Below are 23,743 nucleotides of genomic sequence, written 5' to 3'. Positions count from 1 at the left end.
CTTTTCATTCCAGCGAAGCAATTATTGCCTGATACTGATAAGCTGACCTCTAACATGAAGTTTAAGAGCACACTTGCCTCTAGCGCAGAGATATACGGCTTATCAAATAAATAAAAGTGAAAACTCAGTTCGCTGTAAGTTCGTCTTTGTCTCTCTCTTTCCCTTCCTCGCCGCGCCTTCTCCCTTAAGCCAAGCAATTCTTTTTTTTCTCGATTAATCTGTCGCTCTTTACGAAGTGGTTTAATAGTCTCCCTCTCTTTCTCCGTTTCTCCATCTGTCTCACTCAGACACACTAGCTCAGTGTGTGCTATCAAAGCAGTTCACCACTGGCAACAACACACGCTCTCGTACAAACACTCGTTTCCCCCTCTTCTGCAACTCAATTGCTACCCTATATTCATGTCATTCTCTAGGAATCTCTCGCTCGCTCCCGTCCTCCCCCTCGGTGAGAGTTGCCCACACCAGCTGTCTCTGCACCTGCCCAACTGCCCCCTACCCCATCACACACACGCACACACACACTCATGCACGCTCACAAATGCACAGACAGACAGGCATAGCATGCTGCGTGTGCACATTTGTGTGGTAGGTTTCTTTTTTCTATTCAAGTGAAAAGTCCTCAACATCACACACACATGGATTAAAGAATTATAAAATAGGCATTATAAGTCTGAGCTGGGTGAAGTGTGTGTGTGTGTGTGTGTGTTTGTGTGTGTGTGTGTGTTTGTGTGTAAAGGGTGGAGTATAAGGATTTAATTCTGAGCAGGACAGCCTGCGTGTGTGAGATAGACTGGAGGTGACAGACAGACTTAGTGTCAGCAGAGTAAAACACACACACACAGACACTCACACACAGACACACACACACACATAAGTCGACAAACAGACATGCTGTAAGCAGCGATGCAGACAAAAATGTGCAAAAATACTGACACACACACAAAAGCTGAGAGTAAGACATTGAAGCAGAAGAGGGACAAAAAGTACATACACTGACAAACAGACACACACACAGGCATTCTTACTGAATTTCAAAATTAAAGCACTGTAAGACAGACACAAAGGTGTACATAGACTCAAACACACACATGCTTACACTGCAGACATATTGACGCTGTCTCACTCATACACACACACACACACACACAATCACACACACACACACACACACACACACTGTGAAGTCTGACACAAAGACTGATCTGCCCAACATGTGGGCTCCATGTGCTATATGCAGTAAAGAGAACTACGAAAGAAAACGTGAGAAAGACGAGAACACAAAGAAAAGGAGCTGATAAGATAAAGACACTCAATAAGTTGTAAACAGTGAAAGAAAGATGAGACAGAAATTCTTTTCAACTTTGTACCTATTCATTTCTTGTATGAGCAGCAATCCTTCTCCACTGTGTGTCTCTGTGGTGTACTCACAAGGTAAATGAAATGCACTAATTGCTGTTTAATGTACCTGAAAAGCATCCACTGCTTTCCATTTTAATACAGCTTATTTGAAAACGATTTGAAAGACAAACTGTTAAATCTGCAAGGGGGGAAGGGAACGCCCAGAGGAAGGAAGGTAAGAGGTTAAGAAGCACATCGAGAAAAAGGAGCAGCTGAGTGGAGCAGACCGAGAGGGGGAGACAAGAGGAGAGAGAGGAGGGAGGGAGGGATGTTGAAAAAGGCCGGAAGACAGGCCTCAGAGTGGAGACACAAAGAAAGCAGGGAATCACGAGGGAAGATTTCCAAAACAATCCTCCCAGACTGACTTAGTGAACTAGTCTGGAGACTGGAGGGGGTTTTTACTGTTGGCTGCAGATGTGATCTCCACTGAAAGGTGGCTACAAGATATTGGCACACGCTGCAGGATTGTGAACACAGCAGTGCAGTGTGGAACAATTCGGAGAGGTCTGGAGGTAAAGAAAGACAAATCCGGTTTATCCTGAACCAGGAATCTTTTCAGTAAATCCAAAGGACATACGCAGTTTGGGTGTTTGATACATTTAAGAAGTCTGACTGTGCAGTTTACAGTGATGCATGTGCAAGGACTAGCTAGAGAGGTGTTGTTCCACCATGAGCATCCAGAAACACCTTCAGTGCTCCGTCCATGAGATCAGTTAACCAGTTTTTCTGGTATCACAAAGCTGGCTCACTTTTAACCAAGGTAGATCATCACCACGGTAACCTATGCTGCATGGCTAACCCTTCAACAGCCTGCTGAGCAATCAGCTCACTGTAAAAAATACATATAGGATGTCAGCCTGGACAGAGGTGCTGAGGTTTTAGAAGCGCAATATTTCTAATGTATCGGTAGCCTCAGATAGTGCATTCACTCTTGGTTAAGGACAGGACTTCTAACCAGCGCTGTAGTCAGGACCACCTTTGTCCATGACAAATCCAAGACCTGGACTAGTCAAGACCGAGTCAAGGCCATGAAAAATAAAAAATGTTTTTGCCATTGTCAGTGAGATGAGTGGTGGCAGCCAGGCATACGATTACAAGTGACATGTACTGGCCACCTGGTAACCATGGTTCCCAATGTCAATGCCCGTTCTGGATGGATTTTGAATTAAACCAATAGCTGTTTTCTGAACCAGCATGCCTCATTAATGGTTTTGTTCTTGAGTATTTAGTGAGACCACGTCCGAGTGCAGATACTAACGAGTCCAAGTCTGAGACAATAGAAAAAAATGAGTCCAGACTTATTGCTGAAAGGATTTATGACAGCACAGATGTGTTTATGTGATAATGGCTGGTAATAAAATATAGACCCACTGTCTGCTTTTGACTAGAAAAACTAAATCCTCACACTTTTAAAGAGCTCTGTAAATTATAAATGCAACATATTGGTCAGGTAGACCTCAGCAAGAATTCATTTATTATGACTAGATTAAATAAAAGTAGTTTGTTCAAATGAACGCAGTACTATTTGAACAGCCACCTGTCTATAGGTCACACTGCACAATAACTGCAAGTGACTGTTGTTTTTATTTGAGAAAAACATTTTCAGCATCAATCTTGGCTGAACTGGAATTAGACATCACAAAACTTTACTCAGTCTGAACCACCAGCATCACATGAGAAACAAACCGATACTGTGAACCTACACATAGACCTGTTTTAGTGCGGTCTTTAAATTTAATTATACTCTTCCTGACAAGCTTGCAAATATGATTCACACACCAACACGATGAGGCTGTGACGGGGAGAGAGCAACAGACTGACACACTGTCTGTCTGCAGGCTGCCTAGCAGAACAGAGCAGAATGAGATGTGACATTATGAGAGCGTATTTGTGCTCATACGTGTGTGTCTGTGTGTGTGTGTGTGTGTGTGTGTAGGTCATAGTACTACTCCTCTCACAGGGGACTGTGTAGCAGCTACAGGCTTGGACAGATCAAATGCCAGATACAGCTCCCTCACCGGAAAAACATAAGCCACACACACACACACACACACACACACACACACACACACACACACACACACACACACACACACACACACACACACACACACACACACACACACACACACACACACACACACACACACACACACACACACACACACACACACACACACTAGGTCATTGGCCTTGTATTGCAACTAAAAGGCCTATCATAGCTACTGTAAACATCTCTGGAAAGGGAAGTGATGAGAAAGCAATGAAGCAAAGTCGGGGTTTCTCCACGGATGACTTCTTCAGAGACTAGACTGAATAAAAAAAACTCTCATGTGTCAGCAGCTTTTATTTTATACTGACTTGATTTCACAGTACTCTAACCGACCTCAAGTCTAATTAAAACTTCCAACACACACTTACTTGTGTCTATAAACAGCGGGACACACATAACGCAGTTAGAGGAGACCCACAGTGAAAGATGAACTATGCCAAAATAAATAATTTTAAAAAGGGATGTGAGCGTAAAATCAGAGAAATCCCCAACAGCCACCAGTCACATACTGATGAGGAGCAGCACATACACACACACAGCCAATGAAATGACAACACAGGTGCATATTGTGTGTAATAAGGTCTTATCAGTGAGGGAAGCTGTATGTGTAAGTAGGTCACAGAGGCCACCTACAGGGATTACACAGCATGTCTTCCAGTGATAACACACTGTGATAGCATCTACGTATACTTGTGAGTGTAAGAAAGATGAGATGTAGAAGAAAGTTATTAACAGGTAGAATAAGAATTACATAGAGGCTGGATGAGTGACAAATAGTCACTTTTGCTTTTCCTGCTGCCTCATTAACAAACGAGGATAAAAATAGTCGGACTTCAGGATGGCCGATCGCCCATTCTGCTACAAAGACAAAAACAATGTATTGGCTGGGTTATGGTGCAGGGGAAGAGAGGGGGGAGAAGGAAGTTGGGAGACAGAGGGAAGTGATGGCTGAAGCGTACAGGAAGGAGGAAGAAGTAGGAAAAGTAGGCCGCGTGGCGCTAAACAATGTCGCCATTCACTCCAATTTCCGTGTGTGCACTTGTTTTGACTGAAGAAACCAGACTCCTCTATACTTATATAATCTCCTTTTATGTTCTTTGCTTGTTAAGTGTTGTGTTCTTCAGCCGCCATTAGTCACTTCTCACACACACGTCATCACACATCCTAGGGTTAAACCACGCCCGTGGCTCACAACGTGGCTCACGCCGATTGGTTCAGCCCGCTGCGGTTCAGACAGAAACGATGTTTTGAAGCCTGGAAAGATGGATTCTTGAGTGATCTCACAAGTCCAGCTGTCTCACAGGGTTATAAATAACCACCATTGGCGCTGGAAATCTATCTGTAATGACGCAGGCAGAAATCATGTTCACGGACGACGTAATGTATTAAAGTTTTATTCCCTTTATGTTAACGTTCGCCGACTTCCTTGCTCGCTCTCCTTACACATATCCCACGCTTTTCCCAGAAATGATAGTACTAAAGGTGGTAAAGGGGATACAACGCCATTGACATGTGACCAAATGAATGCACCGTTACCTTGAATAAAATGTATCTGTATTTACAACTCGAAAAAATATATAACATAGGTCTAGTTGTTTTTAAGACCTTTTAAAGTGGAAATGTTACATATTATACCTTTCATTCTTTTTACTGGTGGAGAGACACAGGAAGTACAGATGGAGAGGAGAAGTTGACATGTGATTTACATGTTACATAGAATCTCTCTATGTGCCTTTCTGTACCAGAACTCATTCTATTGAGGCCTATCCATGCAGGAAATGTTTTTTTTTTTGCTGAGTTTATATAGCGTTTATAAGTGTGTGTTTGCTTTATAGAGTGGGTGAGTGAGTGTGTGTGTGTTTATGTGTCTGCTCCATTAAAACTATTACCCCAGGCTGGTTGACTTGGCACAGGTACAAAATATGTGTGGACATATTGACAATGACAAGTTACACACACACACACACACACACACACACACACACACACACACACACACACACACACACACACACACACACACACACACACACACACACACACACACACACACACACACACACACACACACACACAACCTCTCTGCAGGCAGTGTAAGCACGGGCATAGCTAAGATTGTTTGACTGTTAGTGTGCGTTTCAGTTCTCCCAGATTAGAGAACAGCGTCCACAAAACAATGTCACAGCTTCACCACAAACACCAGAGTAAGACAGGTGGCATCATGGTGTCAATCAACAGCAAAATTAGTAAAATGTGTGAAACCAAAGAATCTGGTCGGATTTGCTGCCTATTTGCATTCAAAACGGATGCTGAACGTCTTTAATGAAGAAAATAGGACTGTGCTTCAATGATCTTTGTCTAAAGGTCCAGCATCATTCAGTGCTTTGTCAATACTTAAAGTATTAGCTGTGATTGTGAAAAAGGATTATGGGTGCATCGCAGACAGATAGATCACCAACTCATCCACTGAGGGACAGGGTGAGACACATACAGGAAGAGGTGAGTACAGAGCTAGAAAAACAGAAGCGTGGCTGGAGGTTGAAAGAACAGCGCATTCTGATATATTTGGATGTTGACCAGTTTTGACAACACCCAGGTAAAAAAAAAGAGATGAACCAAAGAGAAAAGAGAAATACTGTGGCAATGCTTTTGAAACAATCGCACACTAATAGGATACGTTCGGTCTTGTTTAACCCACAAAAATATATTGCTGCATTGCCCAAGCTCAGGATAGTGGTGAGGATGAATCTGCTTGACTGGCATAATTATATTTGACTAAGGATGCAGAGAAGGGGGTTTAAAAGGTAACTACAGTTTGCACAGACTCACAGATGAGCTGATAAGCACACCTTTGAATTCACACATTGTATGCGTGTGCAGGCCTGTTCATTAAATAAACAGACTGATTGAGCCAAAGAGGATTTGCAACGAAACTGGACTGCAGCCAACACCAAACATGTGCCTAAAACATAGAAACTAAAGACAAGAGCAGTTTGAGATTTGCTTGCAATTCCCCGAACTCAATTTGTTTCCTAGAAAATTATGAATTGGTAAATTCCACCATGAAATCCAGTGGAGAAGTTGAGGTTATGCTGTGCAAATATCTGCAGGCAATTCCTGTGCACGGTCATGGCCGATATGGAAACATACTAAGTGGCCTATTTAGAAATGAAAGACAATACAAAAGTTGCCAGACCATTTTCTTTGTCAAAATACCAAACAAATATTTTAAGTACAAAAGCTGAAAACAGGCCTGCAAGCCATGACACCCTTGTGACTGATCTGGCAATTTGGTCTACTGTCATCTGATTAACACACACACACACACACACACACACACACACACACACACACACACACACACACACACACACACACACACACACACACACACACACACACACACACACACACACACACACACAGAGAGAGAGAGAAGTAGTGGAAAAATACTGTTCTTGAGCCTGCTTCCTGCCATGCTCTGCCCCTCTGTCTCTTTATCTTTATGTCTCCTTTGATGTCCTTCCTCTCTGCTTGGCATTACCACTCTGTGCTGCTCTCATATAAATCACCCTCAGTGAGTCCGTAATAGGGCAGCTCATTGAGTTTGGGCCACCTTGCTGCGGGCGTGATACCACTTACGAGAGAACGAGAGAGAGAATATGAGAGAGAGGGAGCCACAGAGGGGTCAACAAGGGTGTAGGGATTAGGGATGCATTGTGTCAGTCATCGCCTGCTGCTTTCCATCTTCTTTCTATCTCCCTCTGTCTCACACCAGTGCTTATCAGGAATCTGCAGCTCTTTCACATTGTTCGCTTTCCCCTCCAACACGTCTTTGTCTTCCTCCCATCACCAGTTTGACTCACAAAGAGCGTGACCCCCACAAATGAGGTTGTTTAAAAGGTCTCTTCTCTATTCTTCTCTTATGCACTGAAGGGGTTAAAACACCAGAGCACCCAGCTACTTCCTGTCTGGGCACGTGACCTTGGAAGATAGCAGGGGGAGGGGAGGTTGAATGATATCTGTGGGAAGTGGCAGGGGGGAGTGTGTGTCTTAGACCAAATGTGTGTGTATGTGAACAGAAACAGAGTGACATTAGCAATACTGGCGTGTGTGTGTGTGTGTGTGTGTGTGTGTGTGTGTGTGTGTGTGTGTGTGTGTGTGTGTGTGAGTGTGAGAGTGAGAGTGCAATTAATCTAAGTGGTGATTGGCTGCTGTAATGAATATGTTGCCTCACGCACACAAAACCATAAACCATAAACCACAGCAATCCATAATCAATACAATGCAATGCACTTAATCCAGTCTGAGTGTGCATGTAGCATCTCGTGTGTGTGAGTTATTGTGCAACTTTTGTTTGTGTGTGTGTGTGTGTGTGTGTGTGTGTGTGTGTGTGTGTGTGTGTGTGTGTGTGTGTGGGGTTGATCTTCATCTCTATTGCACGTCTAATCAGTTGGATGTATTTCCTCCCAGGAAGAATATGATGTCCTGTTTTGAATCATATGAAAAACAGAGAGAAAGAGCCGCAGGCAAAACAGTACAAATGCACTAACATCTTTACAGCGTGCTTACAGCTGGATAGAGAACAGAATATAGAATTTAATTGTTTTATGAGCCATACTGTTGTTAGTCTCTAACACCTTGCAGTGCCGCTTGCAGTACGGATTTACATTTCCAAGATTATCTGCGTTCTTTTTTCCCAGTGATGAATGAAGATTGTCTTTATAAAAATCAACTTGTGAATGTATCTGTGCACGCGCCTCTGTGGAAGCAGGGATTAATGTAGCTCCTAAATGTTTCTGTTCTATTCCAAACCTTCTTAAAACAACATGCACCCCTCATTGAGCACATCCTACCAGAGCCTCCATATGTTTTAACTCTGCAGCCCTGTCAGGCTTCCTGCTATCTCACTACAGATAAAATGCAAACAGCTCTGTCACGTATGGTAAAAGGAACCAGAGCCTCCAGAGTCTGGTGGTAGTGATGTGGGCATGCTATTGTGCTGTGTGGGTTGCCTCGGACTTACTGCAGGAGAAAGCCAAACCAAACAGGCTCCAAGTACACAGAACATATCTTCATATGGTGCCAGGAAACCTTCATCACTATAATTAGGATGCAAGCACAGTAGTTTTGGTTGTTCTTACACTGTCATTAGGTAACAATAGCATATATATAGCATTAGTGCACAGCAATATAGAGTAAAGTGATATCCGGGAATGGATAGCTGAACCTAGAGGTACTGAAAGACACACAGCTATAAATCTATTTGGAGAGGTAAAAATTTAGAATGTCACCCAACCTTGACCCCCCAAAAGCTGCCCATAGTCATAGCTGCTCGCTGCACGGTTGAATGATTCCCACATCAGCTTGTTTGGCCTGACTGAATGGTTCAGTGGTCTCTGTGTGCTGACTGGAAATGTCTATGCTACAGCCCCTCTAGGGGAAAAACGCTCTGCTGGTCCCTCAGGGTCACAGCCAGCCTCGGGAAGACTTGTACTGGCAACCGCAAGGTGCTACCAGGGCTGGAGCTCTGCTGCTGCATCGTGCTTGCAAACTACTACATGAGGGCAACAGTTTGCCCCTGCTGCTGCCCAGCAGTAGGCTCCATGACACACTCCATCAGTAGCTCTTTTTATCCAACTGTGAAGTAAAATCTAAAGCTATAATCTGCAAAATACTGATATTTAATAATTGTCCATTACTGTCCAATGCAATATAAGCAGGGTCTCTGGAGGTTTCTACAGGTCAGGTTAAATTTAAGACTTCAAAGACCATTTTAAGACCATTATCAGTGATATTTAAAACCTATTTGATGTAAATACTGAAGGAAGATCAGTACTGGTTCCATGTCAGGTTCATTTTGTATTTGTTCCAACGTGATCCATACAATTTCTTTTCCCCCAAAACATATTTAAAAGCAACATTTAAGACACTTCAAGACATTTTAAAGCCTAAGATTCAGATTATTGGATTTAAGACTTTTTATGAGCTGCACAGGAACAAGTGGTTAGCAGCAAATATGCATCAGAACTGTAAAACACAGTCTTGTAATGTTGAAACAATTGACAAATCCAAAGCATTTCTGCAACAGAAGACCTTCGACTGCTAATGTTTAACCTTTCAATTTACATTTTACTGATTTGTATAAAAATACTTGCATGAGAACCCAGCTTCTATCTATCTGTCCCTCTCTCTCTCTCTCTCACTCACTCACTCACTCACACACTCACTCACTCACTCACTCACTCACACACTCACACACACACACACACACACACACACAACAAAACAAAGAATATCCATCCATCTCTTCAGCCCACTCTAATTACAAAATCCCCTCATACATCCATCTGAAATATGTGAACCAGACAGTATCTCAAGTGCCCACTTTCACCCTCCACCTCCACTCTCCGTCTCCTCTTGAGTCTGTCAGTTCTGCAGCAGAGAACAGAGGACCGATCTGAGGAGGAGATCATGATATCAATGTGTGTGTGTGTGTGTGTGTGTGTGCATCTTGGTAACATTGGAAAGAGAAGCCTGAGGTGTTCCAACAAACTGATTTTTCCTTTTCCTTCCATCAATTACTAATTATCAGGAGAGCAAAAATTAAAAACTCAAACAAATACATACGGAAGAAGAGAGCGAGGAAGACCACACACACACACACACACACACACACACACACACACACACACACACACACACACACACACACACACACACACACACATTACAAGCCAGAATAGTCATTACCACTACAATTGGACTGAAAGAAGAGATTACGTGCAGATTAAAATAAGAATGCATACAAACAAGGATTACAGCAGATTATCATTATGTCACTCTTGGCAAGTACTACTAACACAACCAAAGGAACTAACATTCATTTTTTCATTTGCCATGTCACTCACTGAACGACATATGGCTCCGTTCTGCTAGTTTTAGACAGGAGCGGAGTTTGGCAACCCTACAAGGTCATTCAGGTTCCATCTCAATATTTTTTCCACTAAGTTTCACCCACTTTTCCACAGAAATGTCCAGGTTTATTTGTGGAGCCTTTTAATTCATCCTGCTATTATTGAGATGTAATCCGTATGGATTTCAAAAGGGATTAGAGAACATTATTAAGTCCTTCATGCAGATCAATCATCAACACAACCTGCGACTTTTCCAACCCTGGCAACACAGTGGGTAATCTAATAAATGAATGCTTTGGTCCAATTCCATATTGAGTCAATCAGTTAAGGATTTAAGAAACGTACAATGTGGGAGATTCCAGCAGATTATCACATAGAAACAAAAACAGACAGAAAACACATGGTCTGAAACAGTAATAGCAGTAGTAAGAATCTTTAACCCTTAGTTCCCCTTCTGCTTATCCATCCATTTCCACTATCCTTTCACCTTCCTTTTACTCTCTTACTAGAAAAGATTCTGTTTGTAACTTCATTATATGACCCTTAAAACTTTCACAAAGTACACTCTGCAATCCAGCGTGCGTTCTACCTTTCCTCAGTGACTCTATCAATCAATAACATGTTCAAGATCAAATATGAACCTTAAGGAAGGAATGAGAAAAAGATCAAAATGAATGCAGTGCAGCAAACAATTTTACTGTCCAGTGAATTACCTATCTTACTTGCTTTTCTTATCTTTACTCTGTATTTAGTTCTGACAACAGCGTTGCTGAGTGAGAGAAACAAATCTGATTGAATCCACTTGAAGTTCAGTTTCTGTACTAGATGCCTAACGGAGGATGCAGACAGTGGTTATGTCTGTCCCAACATGATCATTCATTAAACGGATTTCTTCTTTTAGCCGACTGGCAATTCATTTACTCTCCTCTGAGCTTTGTCCAGTAGCAGGATTAAAACAGTTTTGATGGGTTTTATGGCACGAACAGAAAGCAACTCTAAGCAGATTAAAGAGGTAATCCACCCAAAAATCTTTTTGAACCTAAAACACACGTCCCCTGTAGGACTGAACGGTGGCTGGACAGGAAGTTTGTAAGGGCTTTTTGTTGCCTTTAATACTCTAAACCATTGTAACAGTTGTGAATTGAAGCTAATGACCGCCTTTATTTTACTAAAGAGGTGAATGACTGAACACACTGATTTGTTCATTCAGTGCTGTTAATTCCAACATTATGATAGTATGTGTGAGTGAGAGTGACTGACTGACTCCCTTCCTGATGAATCATTTCTGTCACCCAAATATGGTCAGTTGTTCCTTCCTGCTCAGCGAATAAATGCAAGTAGCAGAAATAAAAGATTACACATACAACATATAATTAAAAAGGAAATTATTATTTGTCTATTTACTATTCACTTCTAAATGAATACATGTAAATTTCAAGTTACATAAGAACTTGAATTTCATATATTGTAATAAATGGCAGAAGTGACTGGTATCATTATTCCTCTGCCTCATTCATCAGTTTGTCTATCTGCCTACCAGCTGTCTGTCCATCTGCCCACACATCTTTCATCCGTTTCTTCCCAAAGCCATTTTAACCGGAGCTGTTTTCATAACGGCACAAGAATCCTGCCACGTGACTTCTTCTACGCTGTGATACCATGACAGCTTAGGTTAGGTGACATCATGGAGGATACATGAAACCAGCGTGGCGTCGGTGCTCGAACTTGGCAAACTCTTTATCAGCGCTGTCTGTCTGCTTGATACTGACATCAGGTCAGGAAGTCAGTGGCAATGCTAACACAGCGCCACAGCTCTGAACACAGTCTCTTTCTGTAAACCCATCTGACCGCACAACTATTGCTACATGCTGAGAGCTACGACTATCTAATATTAAAAATCGCATCCCAAGCTTGACATTATCCGTCAACGGCTCTAAATAAACTCTAATAACAGAGAAGACATTGTGCAGAGCTCATGTACAGTCTGTTCTTGGCATACAAAAGCTACAATAAAACACATTATACACAATAAGAGACATTGGATAAAGCCATATACTGACATATGCCTCTCTGCAGCTCAACTGGTGTCTGCTCTAATGCACCTCCTGGGACTAAAATACACTCCTGAGTGGATCTGTTGTTACCTCACTCAACCTGCAGGCAGTTGGCATTACTTACAAAGAGACTTCATGATGATAATGACTCCGTACCAACGATGTATGCCAGCTGCTGCCAACTGTTAAATATTGGGACAGTGGCTGTTCATTGTTTAAATATGGTTTCAACATGGAGGCCAATAAACACGCATCACCAAAACCTCATATTCATCTCTCATTTAAAAGCACTATTGCATCAGCACCAACACCCTGGAGTCATATACGGTAATAACGCTGGCCTGTGTACCAAACTACATCACTATTATACCCGTGCTCACTTAAAAAAGCCTCCTCAAGGGTGCTAGAGCTCTGACACAGCAGCTATCAAAAGCATATGTGCAGTCTTAAAATGCATTAATTATAAAAATCTCAGTGAATTGCACTTTGGTTAGGAAACAAACTGCATGATAGACTGTAGACCATTCAGAATAATGAACCGGGAAGCACAGGGGTACTTTAATGCATCACAGTCATTATGTTTATGGAGGCATAAATATTAACAGCTTGAGAATTTACTGGATGCACACAATATACACAACTGTACAGCAGGAAGAGAGAATGGATAACAAGCTTTCAACTTTGTAAACTGTCTCAGGAGATTTTAACAAGTTACTACCCCCTATTAGATTTGCTGCAAGCAGACAAGTTTCGTAATTGGTACTGCAAATACGCCCCACTTGATCATCAAGGGAAAATGTTTTCTCCTAAACCTTGTACACCTGGCTGACAACCCTGTGTGAGAGAGGATGGAATGACAAGCTCATCAGGCTCAGCTAGTACTGAAACATGATACTGAAGGGGTTGACATGGTGGAAAGGTGTCAGACAATCAGTATGTACAGGCTACGATGGCTGATATATGGCAGAGCACATGCTGAGGACTGTGACAAAAGCAAAAGCAATATGCAAGAAACATGGATGCATACACACTGAATATTTATACTTACCTCTTAAAAGGTACCCAGTGGAGTGCAAACAAGGTTACATTTCTCACCAAAGTACGTGTTCACCTTGATAACACTTTCTATGCCGTTTTGGGGGGTGGCTGGGGGTATTTTTGGAGCCAGCATTGTTGCCATCTATGTTTGCTAGCTCCCAGTCTCCTTCTTCCATTGCTGTGTTTGTGTCAATCAGTGGGATAGTGTGTAAGATCTCCAGGAATGTATATCAGATCGCCCACATACTCGTCCTCGTGTGTGCACAAGATACAGACAAACCAGGGACCTATTTCTTCAAAACACTGCTCCATACCACTAGTGGTCCCAAAACTCTACATAGTACATGGCATCCAGTCCTGCTTACTTACATATTAGAATAGATTATGCATGATAGATGGTGAAAAGTGTGTGTGTGTGTGTGTTTGTGTGAAACAACAGGTGTGTGCACTGATAACATGTGGTGCATTTGGGGGAAAGTGGTATGTCAGTATTTTCCTATGTACTTTATCTGTTCGTCTCTCTCCTTTTTACTTACACACTTCCTGTAAAAACATGCATAAGCATTCCCCTGAACAAACTCACTCACACATCCCTCATTCTCTCTACATCCCTCTCTTTCTTCAACCATGCCTCCTCTCTCTTGGCGTTCTTTACTTCCTTCCGAATTTACTCACACACAAACCAAAACACACGCTTTAGTCTGCCTCACTTTTCACCAATATTCTTGGCGGCCTTCCTCCTCTCTAACTGAGTTGATCACTGATAAAAAAAATGCTCACATGGTCAGTCAGTAGCTCAGGCTACAGTACTTGCTGACTCACCCCCAATCAAACAGGAAAATATCTGTGTGTTCAACATGTAGAACCACGTGTAACCTATTAACACGATGTGTGCATGTCTGTGTCTATGTGCAAATGTGTGTGTGTGTGTGTGTGTGCTTGTGTGGGGGGTGTTTACAAAGACACACTGGAGTCTTTCACTCCCGCTGTGTAACAACCATTCTTTGTAGTCACCCTCTTACGCACACTGAGGGAAACAGGGTAATACTGATTGGTATTCAGACCTTTAAGTCAAGGTTTAAGCAAATGTAACACACTCTTGTGTGTGTTTTTCTGCGTGTGTGTGTCCTTTTACATTGTTAAACCAGTAAAGGAGGCAATGACCGGCAAAACTATGAAATTACGGCTGTTCCCACAGTTAGACCTCCCCCAGACTTCCCTCTGAGTGACACACAACACCAGGATGCATGTTGTGTTTTTATTGGCCTGGCTGTATCTGCTGCTCTAACTGTCTGCTGTTTGAGACCACAACAGAGTGAAAGGCAACATCATTAAGGAATAATGAATTTACAAACCTTCATTGTACTGTTCATTAATATGTGTTTATGTGAGAAAAGGTAATTTTGTTAGTTTATTGTCAGAAGTCACAGGTTTGTTTTCAGTGAGTGCTACAGTTAAAAAAAGGGCACTTTAGTCACCACTATTACATGACTTCCTATACACACCATTAAGTGTGTATTAGCAAGTAATAGCAGTGGACACATGTTAGAAAAACACTTTCTCCCGCTCTGACATCCCTGCCTACTCCTACTACTTTTTCCTTCTCCTCTTGCCATCCCCTCTAGCTTTTTTTCTTCTTTCTTCCCCCGTTTATTGCATTCCTGCTCACCAACCCTGCCTCTGTTCACTCGTATCCCCATCTGTGTTTATGTGTGTGTGTGTGTGTGTGTGTGTGTGTGTGTGTGTGTGTGTGTGTGTGTGTGTGTATATATATATATATATATATATCTGTGTGGCCACGTAGGACCCTGGAGTTTGGGGATTGGTCCGCCCGCCCACTCACTTCACTGTTAACTATGTAGCTACTGGTCAGCTCCAGTGTACTACGAGCAGAAAACTGAAGGGAAAAAAGTCTAAAGTCTAAAAACATTTAACAGCACAGTTACCATGGAAATGGTACCAAGAGCTGGAGTGAAATGTGATCAGTTTTACTAAAAGTGGAGTTGTGGAGAAGTGGGGCACTTGAGCGTAACCCCCACTGTCTTTTTCCCTAGAGTAAGCTCAAACTCACTTTGCACTTCATATACAAAGCCGGTAATAGAATGGGGGTTCAATAATGACAAAGAAAGTGTACACTATTTATCCTTAAGGAAACACTGTCTGGTGTTGTGTTGTGCCCAGTAACCCCTTTAAAGCCTAACATTTCCGGCCAGTTTAGTGTTTATGTTTTTAAACTAACACAGTTTATAGTTTGATTTAAAATATAAACTGTGAGATGGTCAGGAGTTGTGGGATTTTGAAGCTATCAGATGAACTCCAGTAACCTCACTGACACCAGCCATCATGTTCCAAATGTGTTCAACTGAATTGATTTTTATTAACTCTATGTAAATGGAATATCTTTACAGTATGTTTTTCATACAGTTACTGTATTACAACCGACAGTGTTTAGGTTAGTTTGCTGACATTTGTATTCAAGCTGCAGAAACTGGGTGTTTCAACCATTTTTCCATGACTTTTATCCAACTGTATTTAAGCTAATTACTTTAACTGTTTATTCCAGAGCTTTTCAAAGTCTGAGACTGTGGGCATCCCCTCAGACAAAGCTTACTTTAGTTTACTTGCTCAATTTTGCTCAATTCCTGGATGGCTATGGGGTCATTATGATGTTATTTGATCCCATACACACTCAACAACTGAGCTAAGATAGTCTAATATTGTTGTCTGACATAACCTCAGACCACACCAAATATGAAAGGTCTGTCCTTTATTTGGCAAAGTGGGAAAAACAGTAGAATTCCCCAAATCTCTAAACTATTTCTCTAACCAAATCACACACATTTAGGGTATTATAAGTGATCTCCCGTTGATAAGTAATGTAATAATTTCACTTCCATTCACTGAGCCTCCCGTGAAACTGTTTGGATTGCCCCTGGGGAAACAGGGGAAAACATCTGGTTTATCCTTTACCTATTTAAACTGTTTGGTTAATTTTTAACACTCTCCCTTGCACACTGGTTTTCCTGCACTCTCAATCCAAAAACATGGTGTTTAGGGTGTTCCATCCACATATTGAGTCAACCGACATCTATTTATTCATAATTTCTATTCTTATTTCCCCCCTGAATAACTTGGCCTACTCCTCATTTTCCACATACCCCCTAACAACGGCAGAAGTGCCCCCTTGGGTACAAGTAACCCTGGTTGGGAATCACTGCTCTACTGGGCACCCTAACAAACCCAGGGAGTGTTTCTTCAGCAAAGCAAATGCCACATTAACATCAGCTTCAGGTATTCACTAAATCCCTCCTAATATAATAACTGAATGGCTCTAATTATAATCCTGCATTGAAAGAAAATAATGAAAACAGGGGCTTTTGGGAAATGACAAAATTTTACTAAATGGACACAACCTTATTCTTCCACTGCACGGTTAACCAACATAAACATTTAACAAGCCTTGTTGCCATGGAATCATACTAAGGCTCGGCTCCTCACTATTACCCATAGCAACTCTGACTGATAGGCTGACTAAGTGGCTGGATGAATATCTGACAAGCTGGTTGGCAGAAAAGACTGGCTGACTGCTTGTAGCATGTTTAAAGGGATTATATGAATGGGGAAAATAGCTCATTATGAACTCCCTGTTGAACAAACTCCATGCGGTTTTATTAATAGCCAAAATATGCATCCAAGAAGGGAAAAATATAAAGAAAGATAGGAAATAATGAAGGGCGAAAAATTTAAATATGGATTATAACATGAGTCAGAACAAGAAGGCCGACACGGCAAGAAAAGGAGGGAACGATGAAGCAAATGAAAGATTAAGGGAGCGAAGGAAAAAAGGAGTGAAATCCAAGGCCACATGCTCCATGTCTTTTGTCAGTGAGCAGGGTTCTCCCAATACTTGCTCTGCTCCCTGACCGGCCTCTCCAGTTACACTGTTTAGAAGCACGTGCTCAACATTTCCCCATCTAAATGAGCCCAATGTGTCTCCATCAGTGAACCGACTGTAAATTAATCTCTTTGTTGTCTAACAGCCTAGGCAGAGACGGATCGGGACAATGGAAAGGGGGGAACCACCGTGCATGAAAGCGAAAAATAGAGAGATGTGTGGCCAGAAATGTGAAATAAATCATTAATATCCCATTTACTTGAGTATAACAGGATATACCTGTGATGTGACAATAATAAATCATTACAACCCAAGTCTCTCTGTCACTGCGACACCTGTTTTTGAGCCTTTTTGGACTCTTTGTGACCCTGACGAGTGAAAAGCAGACTACCAATAAAGCATTAGTGCATAAAAGCATGACTTTAGAGGACTGGATTAGTGAATGAATGATGAATGTGAGATGAACAGAGGAACGAATCTACGCTGAGAAAGAGAAATATTTATTCTTGAAAGTGTACACTGTCGGCTATCAATCAGCAGGGCTCTGGTACACACAAGGAATCAAACATAAGATTATACCTATCCCAAACAGATTCTAAAAAGATTTGTATTTTAAAAACCACTGAGTGCACAGTACTGCTAAGATTTTCTCCTGCATTAATTTACTCATACTTTTTTGACTCTGTGAGGCTATAACGCATAGCATACTAATCCATTATTGGCAGACAATCAAAGCACATTGATTTTAAAATCCTCTCTAGGCCATTTAATCACCTCTGCTGGCATGTGACTCTCTGTAGTGTCCCTGCTACTTTGTTATTATCCACATCTCCCGGGATATCCCTGTAACTGCCGTTCAAACCTCAATGAAAGTGGGATACAGACAACAAAAGTGCCAGATAGAGAACAATTTGCTTTTTACACCACATGGTATCAGTTTTGAACCCTCCTTGAGTGAATTTACACTCAGGTTTGCTGTGAATGTGGCTTGAAATAATATCTGGTTAGAATTAGTTACAGTTTGTCTGTTGGATTGGATTTGGGACTTCCAGGTGGGAATGTGGAGACAGCCAGACCTCCTGAAGATTCTCTGTTATTAACAGCCAACCTTACTGCAACAAGACAACAACTCCACCACTATATCAACAGCCAGCCCATCCCTGTATATAAATATGTGCGCGTCAGTGGAGGAAGAAGCTAAGTAGAAAGTTGGGACTTTTTTCTTTTACTCTAACAAGCTTTTTATCCGCTATAGAGTAGCCTAACCTGGAGATTTTGCTTCCAGCAACCAGCCTCTTCCTGCCTTTTCTCTCCGTTAGCCTACTAGGAATTCTCCAAACCTGTTAAGTCGTTGTATTCCTCAAGCTAGGAATAGAATGTGGGTCAATGCCAGCTCAGTAGAGTCGACATGAGCTTACCAACTACTGACGCCAGCAGCCACACCACCGCTGCCGCTGGGCTACAGTATAACCACAGGGCTCTCCGTGTGTCACTATGACCAAGGATTTGAGGTGTTGTAGTGCAGAGGGAGTGTGAAGTTATGCACAGTCATTACTACAGCCAGTGAGTTCATTAAAAGGAGCCCCCCTGACAAGATTTATGACTGGACCCCCCACCCGGGTACATCAGTATCACCTCATTTGTCTCTTGTTTGCCCTCACCACCCCTGTCTGATTAAAGTGTTTCCCACACCACCACCTACCTTTTGCTCTACTTTAAAGCTTGCAATTAGAAGAGACAAGAAAGGAGGGAAGGGGGCGTGCAACAACCTAGATAAACCAAAGCCACAACCACATAAAAAGTCAGTTTTTCTCTTTATCTCCATCTCGAATTATCACTATTAAATACTGATGCTGCTAATTTAATTTCCCTCCCAAAAAACAGCAGCTAAACAATGCATTTGTCGCCAAAAGTATGACATAAACGCTAATTTCCAGTCAGCCATTAGTATTGGATTAAATTAATTCACAGGTGTGCTTTAAAACAGCTCCAGCCAATCAGAACAGAGAGCAGGGGCTGTCTATTTCACGATGAAGCTATAAAGCTTCACCAGCTACATTTAGCCTACCTGTGAGTGAGGGGCTGAAGTTTGCCCACAAGGCGTTTATCTGACTATAAGACATTAATTCTTACCATGTTCAAACTCTTTCCCAATTTCCGTCTTCATTACATCATCTACTTACATATGGCCCACATACTATAAGGCTATAGAACAAGCGTGGCTAGGCCAAAAGCAGCGACAAAGGGCCTATTAATGTTTCTTTATCAACAGTTTGCTTTAGGACTAGACAGAGGGACAAGCCCCAGAGCTGATAAACTGACTTATTAGGCTATACCGTGGAGCCCAATTACTTAGCAGAGCCGCCTGATCGATACGTTCGATCGGTTTCGAGGCCGGTTATTGTTAGTGTCTTTACCTCACAGTCGTAGAGGTCCGTTAGCTGGTCGATAATCCACTCCTCCAGGTTCAGTCTCTTCCGCAGCTCCTTACGGTCGTATTTGACGGTTACGCGTCCCTGCTTCCGAACGGGTGTCTCCGGTTCCTCCGTGGTGCCGGCCGGCGTCTGGAAATATACCCGGGGTTGAGGGCTCGTCTCCGGGCTCGTTACAGCAGCCATGGTCGCTCGGTTTGGGGAGAAAAAATTCGCCCCCCGGAGGTGTAGAAGTGTGAAAGGGGCGACGGAAAGGAGGCGAAGCGGTCTCCGTGCGTCTGTTCGCTTTTTCCGCGCTGAAAAATCCCGGTTGAAAAATGTGTGACTTGAAATCCCCCGAAGAAGAAACAACGTTGGACCTGATGCTTTTGTTGTCCAAAATCGCTCAAAGGGACATTGGCAGTGGCCCGGTCGCTTCCACACAACAAAAAGGACCGACGGGTACGGTGAAACGTAAAGTGTAACCGGCTTATTGGGCTATTTACAGCATGCAAACTCTGCTTGTATATAAAAAAAAGAGAGGACAGCAGTAGCAGAGCCGGCCTTAACTCTTCATTCAGTTCAGTACAAAGAGAAATCACACGTCTCTCTCTCTCTCTCTCTCTCTCTCTCTCTCTCCCCCCCTCTCTCTCTCTCTTCTCGCTCTCTCTGTCCCCACGAGAGGTGCGTGCGCGCTCTCTGACTGGACTCGAGCGCATCAGACGCAGCGCGACTAAAAAAAAGAAAAAGAAAATAAATATGTCTTGTTTTTCTAACTTTGAAAACCAGTTAAACACAAATTTTCTTTCTTTTTTTCTCATACATACTTCCCCCAGCCCTCTCTTTCCTTTAACGTTCACATGTGAGCCCCTCTGCTCTCATTTTAACGCAGTTCACCGCATTTGGCACGAGGACAAATGCTTTTTACTGCTAGCATCACCAATTATAAACATCAAAGATGGATATTTGATTTTGTCAGTATGCCTTTGCCCTACTTTAAAAGACTTAAGTCCTTACAATGACCCATTCAGACCTATTCATTCCTATTGACTTTTTGAAATGGCCTACTATATGTCGTTGTGTTTGGCCTGCCAGAGGCAACACATTATACACTGAAGACCTGCATTGTGCAGCACTTTGTCCATACACACTGTCTGCACAAATTGCCAGTCCATAACTGCTTCAAACACTTGGTATTTCAGTGCTCATTTGACTAGTTACCAACAGTTAAAATCTCTCCTGTGGAATGTGTGAAATGTATAAGTGCAAAATTTAACACCTCTGTTTGGGTAAAGAGATTTCACAATATACAAAAATGACTATTGTATGTATTTCTGTTTGTAAAAGAGTGAGTTTCTTTTCTGCACACTTTACTGTAAGCAGAGAGCAGCTAGTATGGGTTTTAGAATTTAACTTTCATGTTTCATCTCTACGTTACAACAGAGATAAGAGCACTGGATGTGTTCCATTAACAGGAAACCAGTCCCGTTTTTTCACAGTCTGCCTATTGTGTTATAACAGTAGGGAACCCCACACCCCGGCTAGGCTGGTTAATAACAAGAGTTTTAATAATAATAGGAGTGTGAAGTGAAGGGGGAGGTAAAGAGAGGGAGAGCGAATTCATAAGGTCTGTCTCTCCCCCTCCTTTTGAGTGTGTATGTGGGTGTTCACATCTGTCAGCTTGCTCATATTGGTGTGTGTGTGTGCCAGTGTGTGTGTCGTACGGGCCTGAGCAGCCATTTCACAGACAACCATGGCAACAAGACATAAAAAAGCTGAATTATTCAGTGAGCATGTCTGAAACTTACAGTTGAGTAAGCACAGACAGACCAACACACACTCTCACACACAACTTAAACATTCAGGTGTGCTTGCATATAAAAATACTCTAGTCTCACACAACACACATGCCGTCACTGTTACACAAAAACATCCAAAGTGTAAAAGTGTAAAACGCAAATGCAAACTAGCTGGACCTGTCTGACCTGTCAAAGATATTTGGGTCTTTTGACTTCATGTCAGACAGACAGACAGACAGAGACCTCTGAAGAGGGAGTTCAGCATAATGGTAGCATTTAATATTAAAACTGTGGTGGCCTTGGGGAGCGGGATAAGGTACGAGGCCAGTATTTAGTATGATGCATGTGTGAGAAAATGTCATGTCATGAGCTCAAATAATCTCACTGATCTTACAAATAGCCATGGAACTGAGCTTATTAGATTCTATGGTGAATAACCATGTGCTTAAGCACCGTGGGAGACCTTTATGACACAGATCTGCTATTGCCTAACACTGTACTCATGTAACTGTATCACATACTGTAGTCCTCCTGACCAGAACATGGGGACATGTTGTTTTTCTATGAGGAAACCTGTCAGGAGCTTCCCTACTTAACTAACGTCTTTAACTTTGCAAAAGCAAAAAACGAAAAAAAGAAAGAATTCAGATCCTTTTTAAGTAAAAGTAGTAATACAACAATGTAAAAAAAATACTTAATTACAAGCAAAAATCCCATATTCAGAATGGTAAAATTAGAGATGTATTATCAGCTAAATGTAAGTAAAAGTACTATTACATTGTGGTGATTCCACAGGTCTCCGCTTGGGGGAAAGGAGCCTGAGAACCAGTTACCACCCCATGATAAAAAATAAAAAAATCAACCTGGAGAACAAAACTTACAAGTACTTTAACAATAAGAAAAAATGCCTCTTTAATAATGAAAAAGAAATACTGATGCATCAATGTGTAAGCAGTGTTTTACTGTTGTAGGCAGTTCAGTAGTCTAGTTCAGTGGTTCCCAACCTAGGGATCGGGCCCCTTTAAAGGTCACCAGATGAATCATTATTTATTAATCATGAGATGATTAATGAGAGAGGAAGGAAGAACAAACTCAGTTCTGATACACACATTTAGGTTTATTTATTGGACGGCTCTCTCGAGTTCTTGTGCTTTCTCGTCTCGCAGGTTCTAATGGATCCTGGTGGAGCCTCCTGCCATGGTCCTATTGCCATTGCCAATACTGTTGTTACTGTGCACCTGTCTGTCTGTCTGTCTGTCTTTTGAGTCTAGGGGCCTGTCCACATGAATATGTTTTTCGAATCCGGATAGATGCTCTCTCTCTCTCTCTCTCTCTCTCTCTCTCTCTCTCTCTCTCTCTCTCTCTCTCTCTCTCTCACCCCAACTGGTCGAGACAGACGACCACCCACCTAGAGCCGAAGGATCTGTCCTAGGTTTCTGCCTAGGCAGTTTTTCCTTGCCCTTGTCGCCAAGTGCTTGCTCATGGTGATACTGTTGGGTCTCTGTAAATAATGTTATAAAGAGTTCAGTCTAGACCTGCTCTATTTGAAAAGTGTCCTGAGATAACTTCTGTTATGAATTGGCGCAATACAAATAAAATTGAACTGAATTTAATTTAATTAATCTTTTTGTGGAAAATTTGAACAGTTATTCAATTCTGTATTAGGTGGAACGACTAACAACACATCAGCATGGCAACTTTATTTGTATAGTACCTTTTCAGCTGCGTTGAAATTCAGAGTGCTTTACATAAGACATAAAAGGTGTTGAGACATAATTTAAGAGAAACATAAGACAATACAAGACAATATAAATAAGATTTAAAAGAGTAATAGTCATCTGAAACATGACAAGTGGCCACAGAGGAGACAGTGAAGTGTTTTATATAGCAAATCTTCATGTTAGAAAGTAACTATAGTTGTCAAATAAGCCTAAATATAGTGCAGTAAATAGTACTAGTAAAAGAAAAAGTTAGTAGTAGCATGAAATGTAAATAGTCAAGTACCTCACATTTGTACTTAAGTACAGTATTTGAATAAATGCACCATGGATCAAAAGTAAAAGTACAATAATTACTGCATTAATGTGTAAGGAGCATTTTACTGTTGTTACTAGCTGGTTTAGATGGAGATAATTTAACTATTTGATATACTGTTGGGTAGTTTAATCTATAACAACG

General features: G+C 41.8%; 1 protein-coding gene across 1 annotated transcript in view; it reads right to left on the bottom strand.

Annotated features, from left to right (window-relative positions):
* Window positions 1-20,416, bottom strand: part of ppp1r14bb (protein phosphatase 1, regulatory (inhibitor) subunit 14Bb) — a 25,352-nt gene extending 4,936 nt beyond the window's left edge. The window contains exon 1 of the mRNA XM_051428958.1: window positions 19,773-20,416. Within this exon, the coding sequence (XP_051284918.1) occupies window positions 19,773-19,973 (201 nt within the window). The 5' untranslated portion in view covers window positions 19,974-20,416. The remainder of the gene's footprint in view (window positions 1-19,772) is intronic.
* Between the last annotated feature and the right edge of the window lie 3,327 nt (window positions 20,417-23,743).

The sequence above is a fragment of the Dicentrarchus labrax genome, unplaced genomic scaffold (assembly GCF_905237075.1).
Source record: "Dicentrarchus labrax unplaced genomic scaffold, dlabrax2021, whole genome shotgun sequence".
Lineage (NCBI taxonomy): Eukaryota > Metazoa > Chordata > Actinopteri > Moronidae > Dicentrarchus > Dicentrarchus labrax.
Note: the sequence above shows the minus strand (reverse complement) of the source record. Positions and strands in the feature narration are given on the sequence as shown.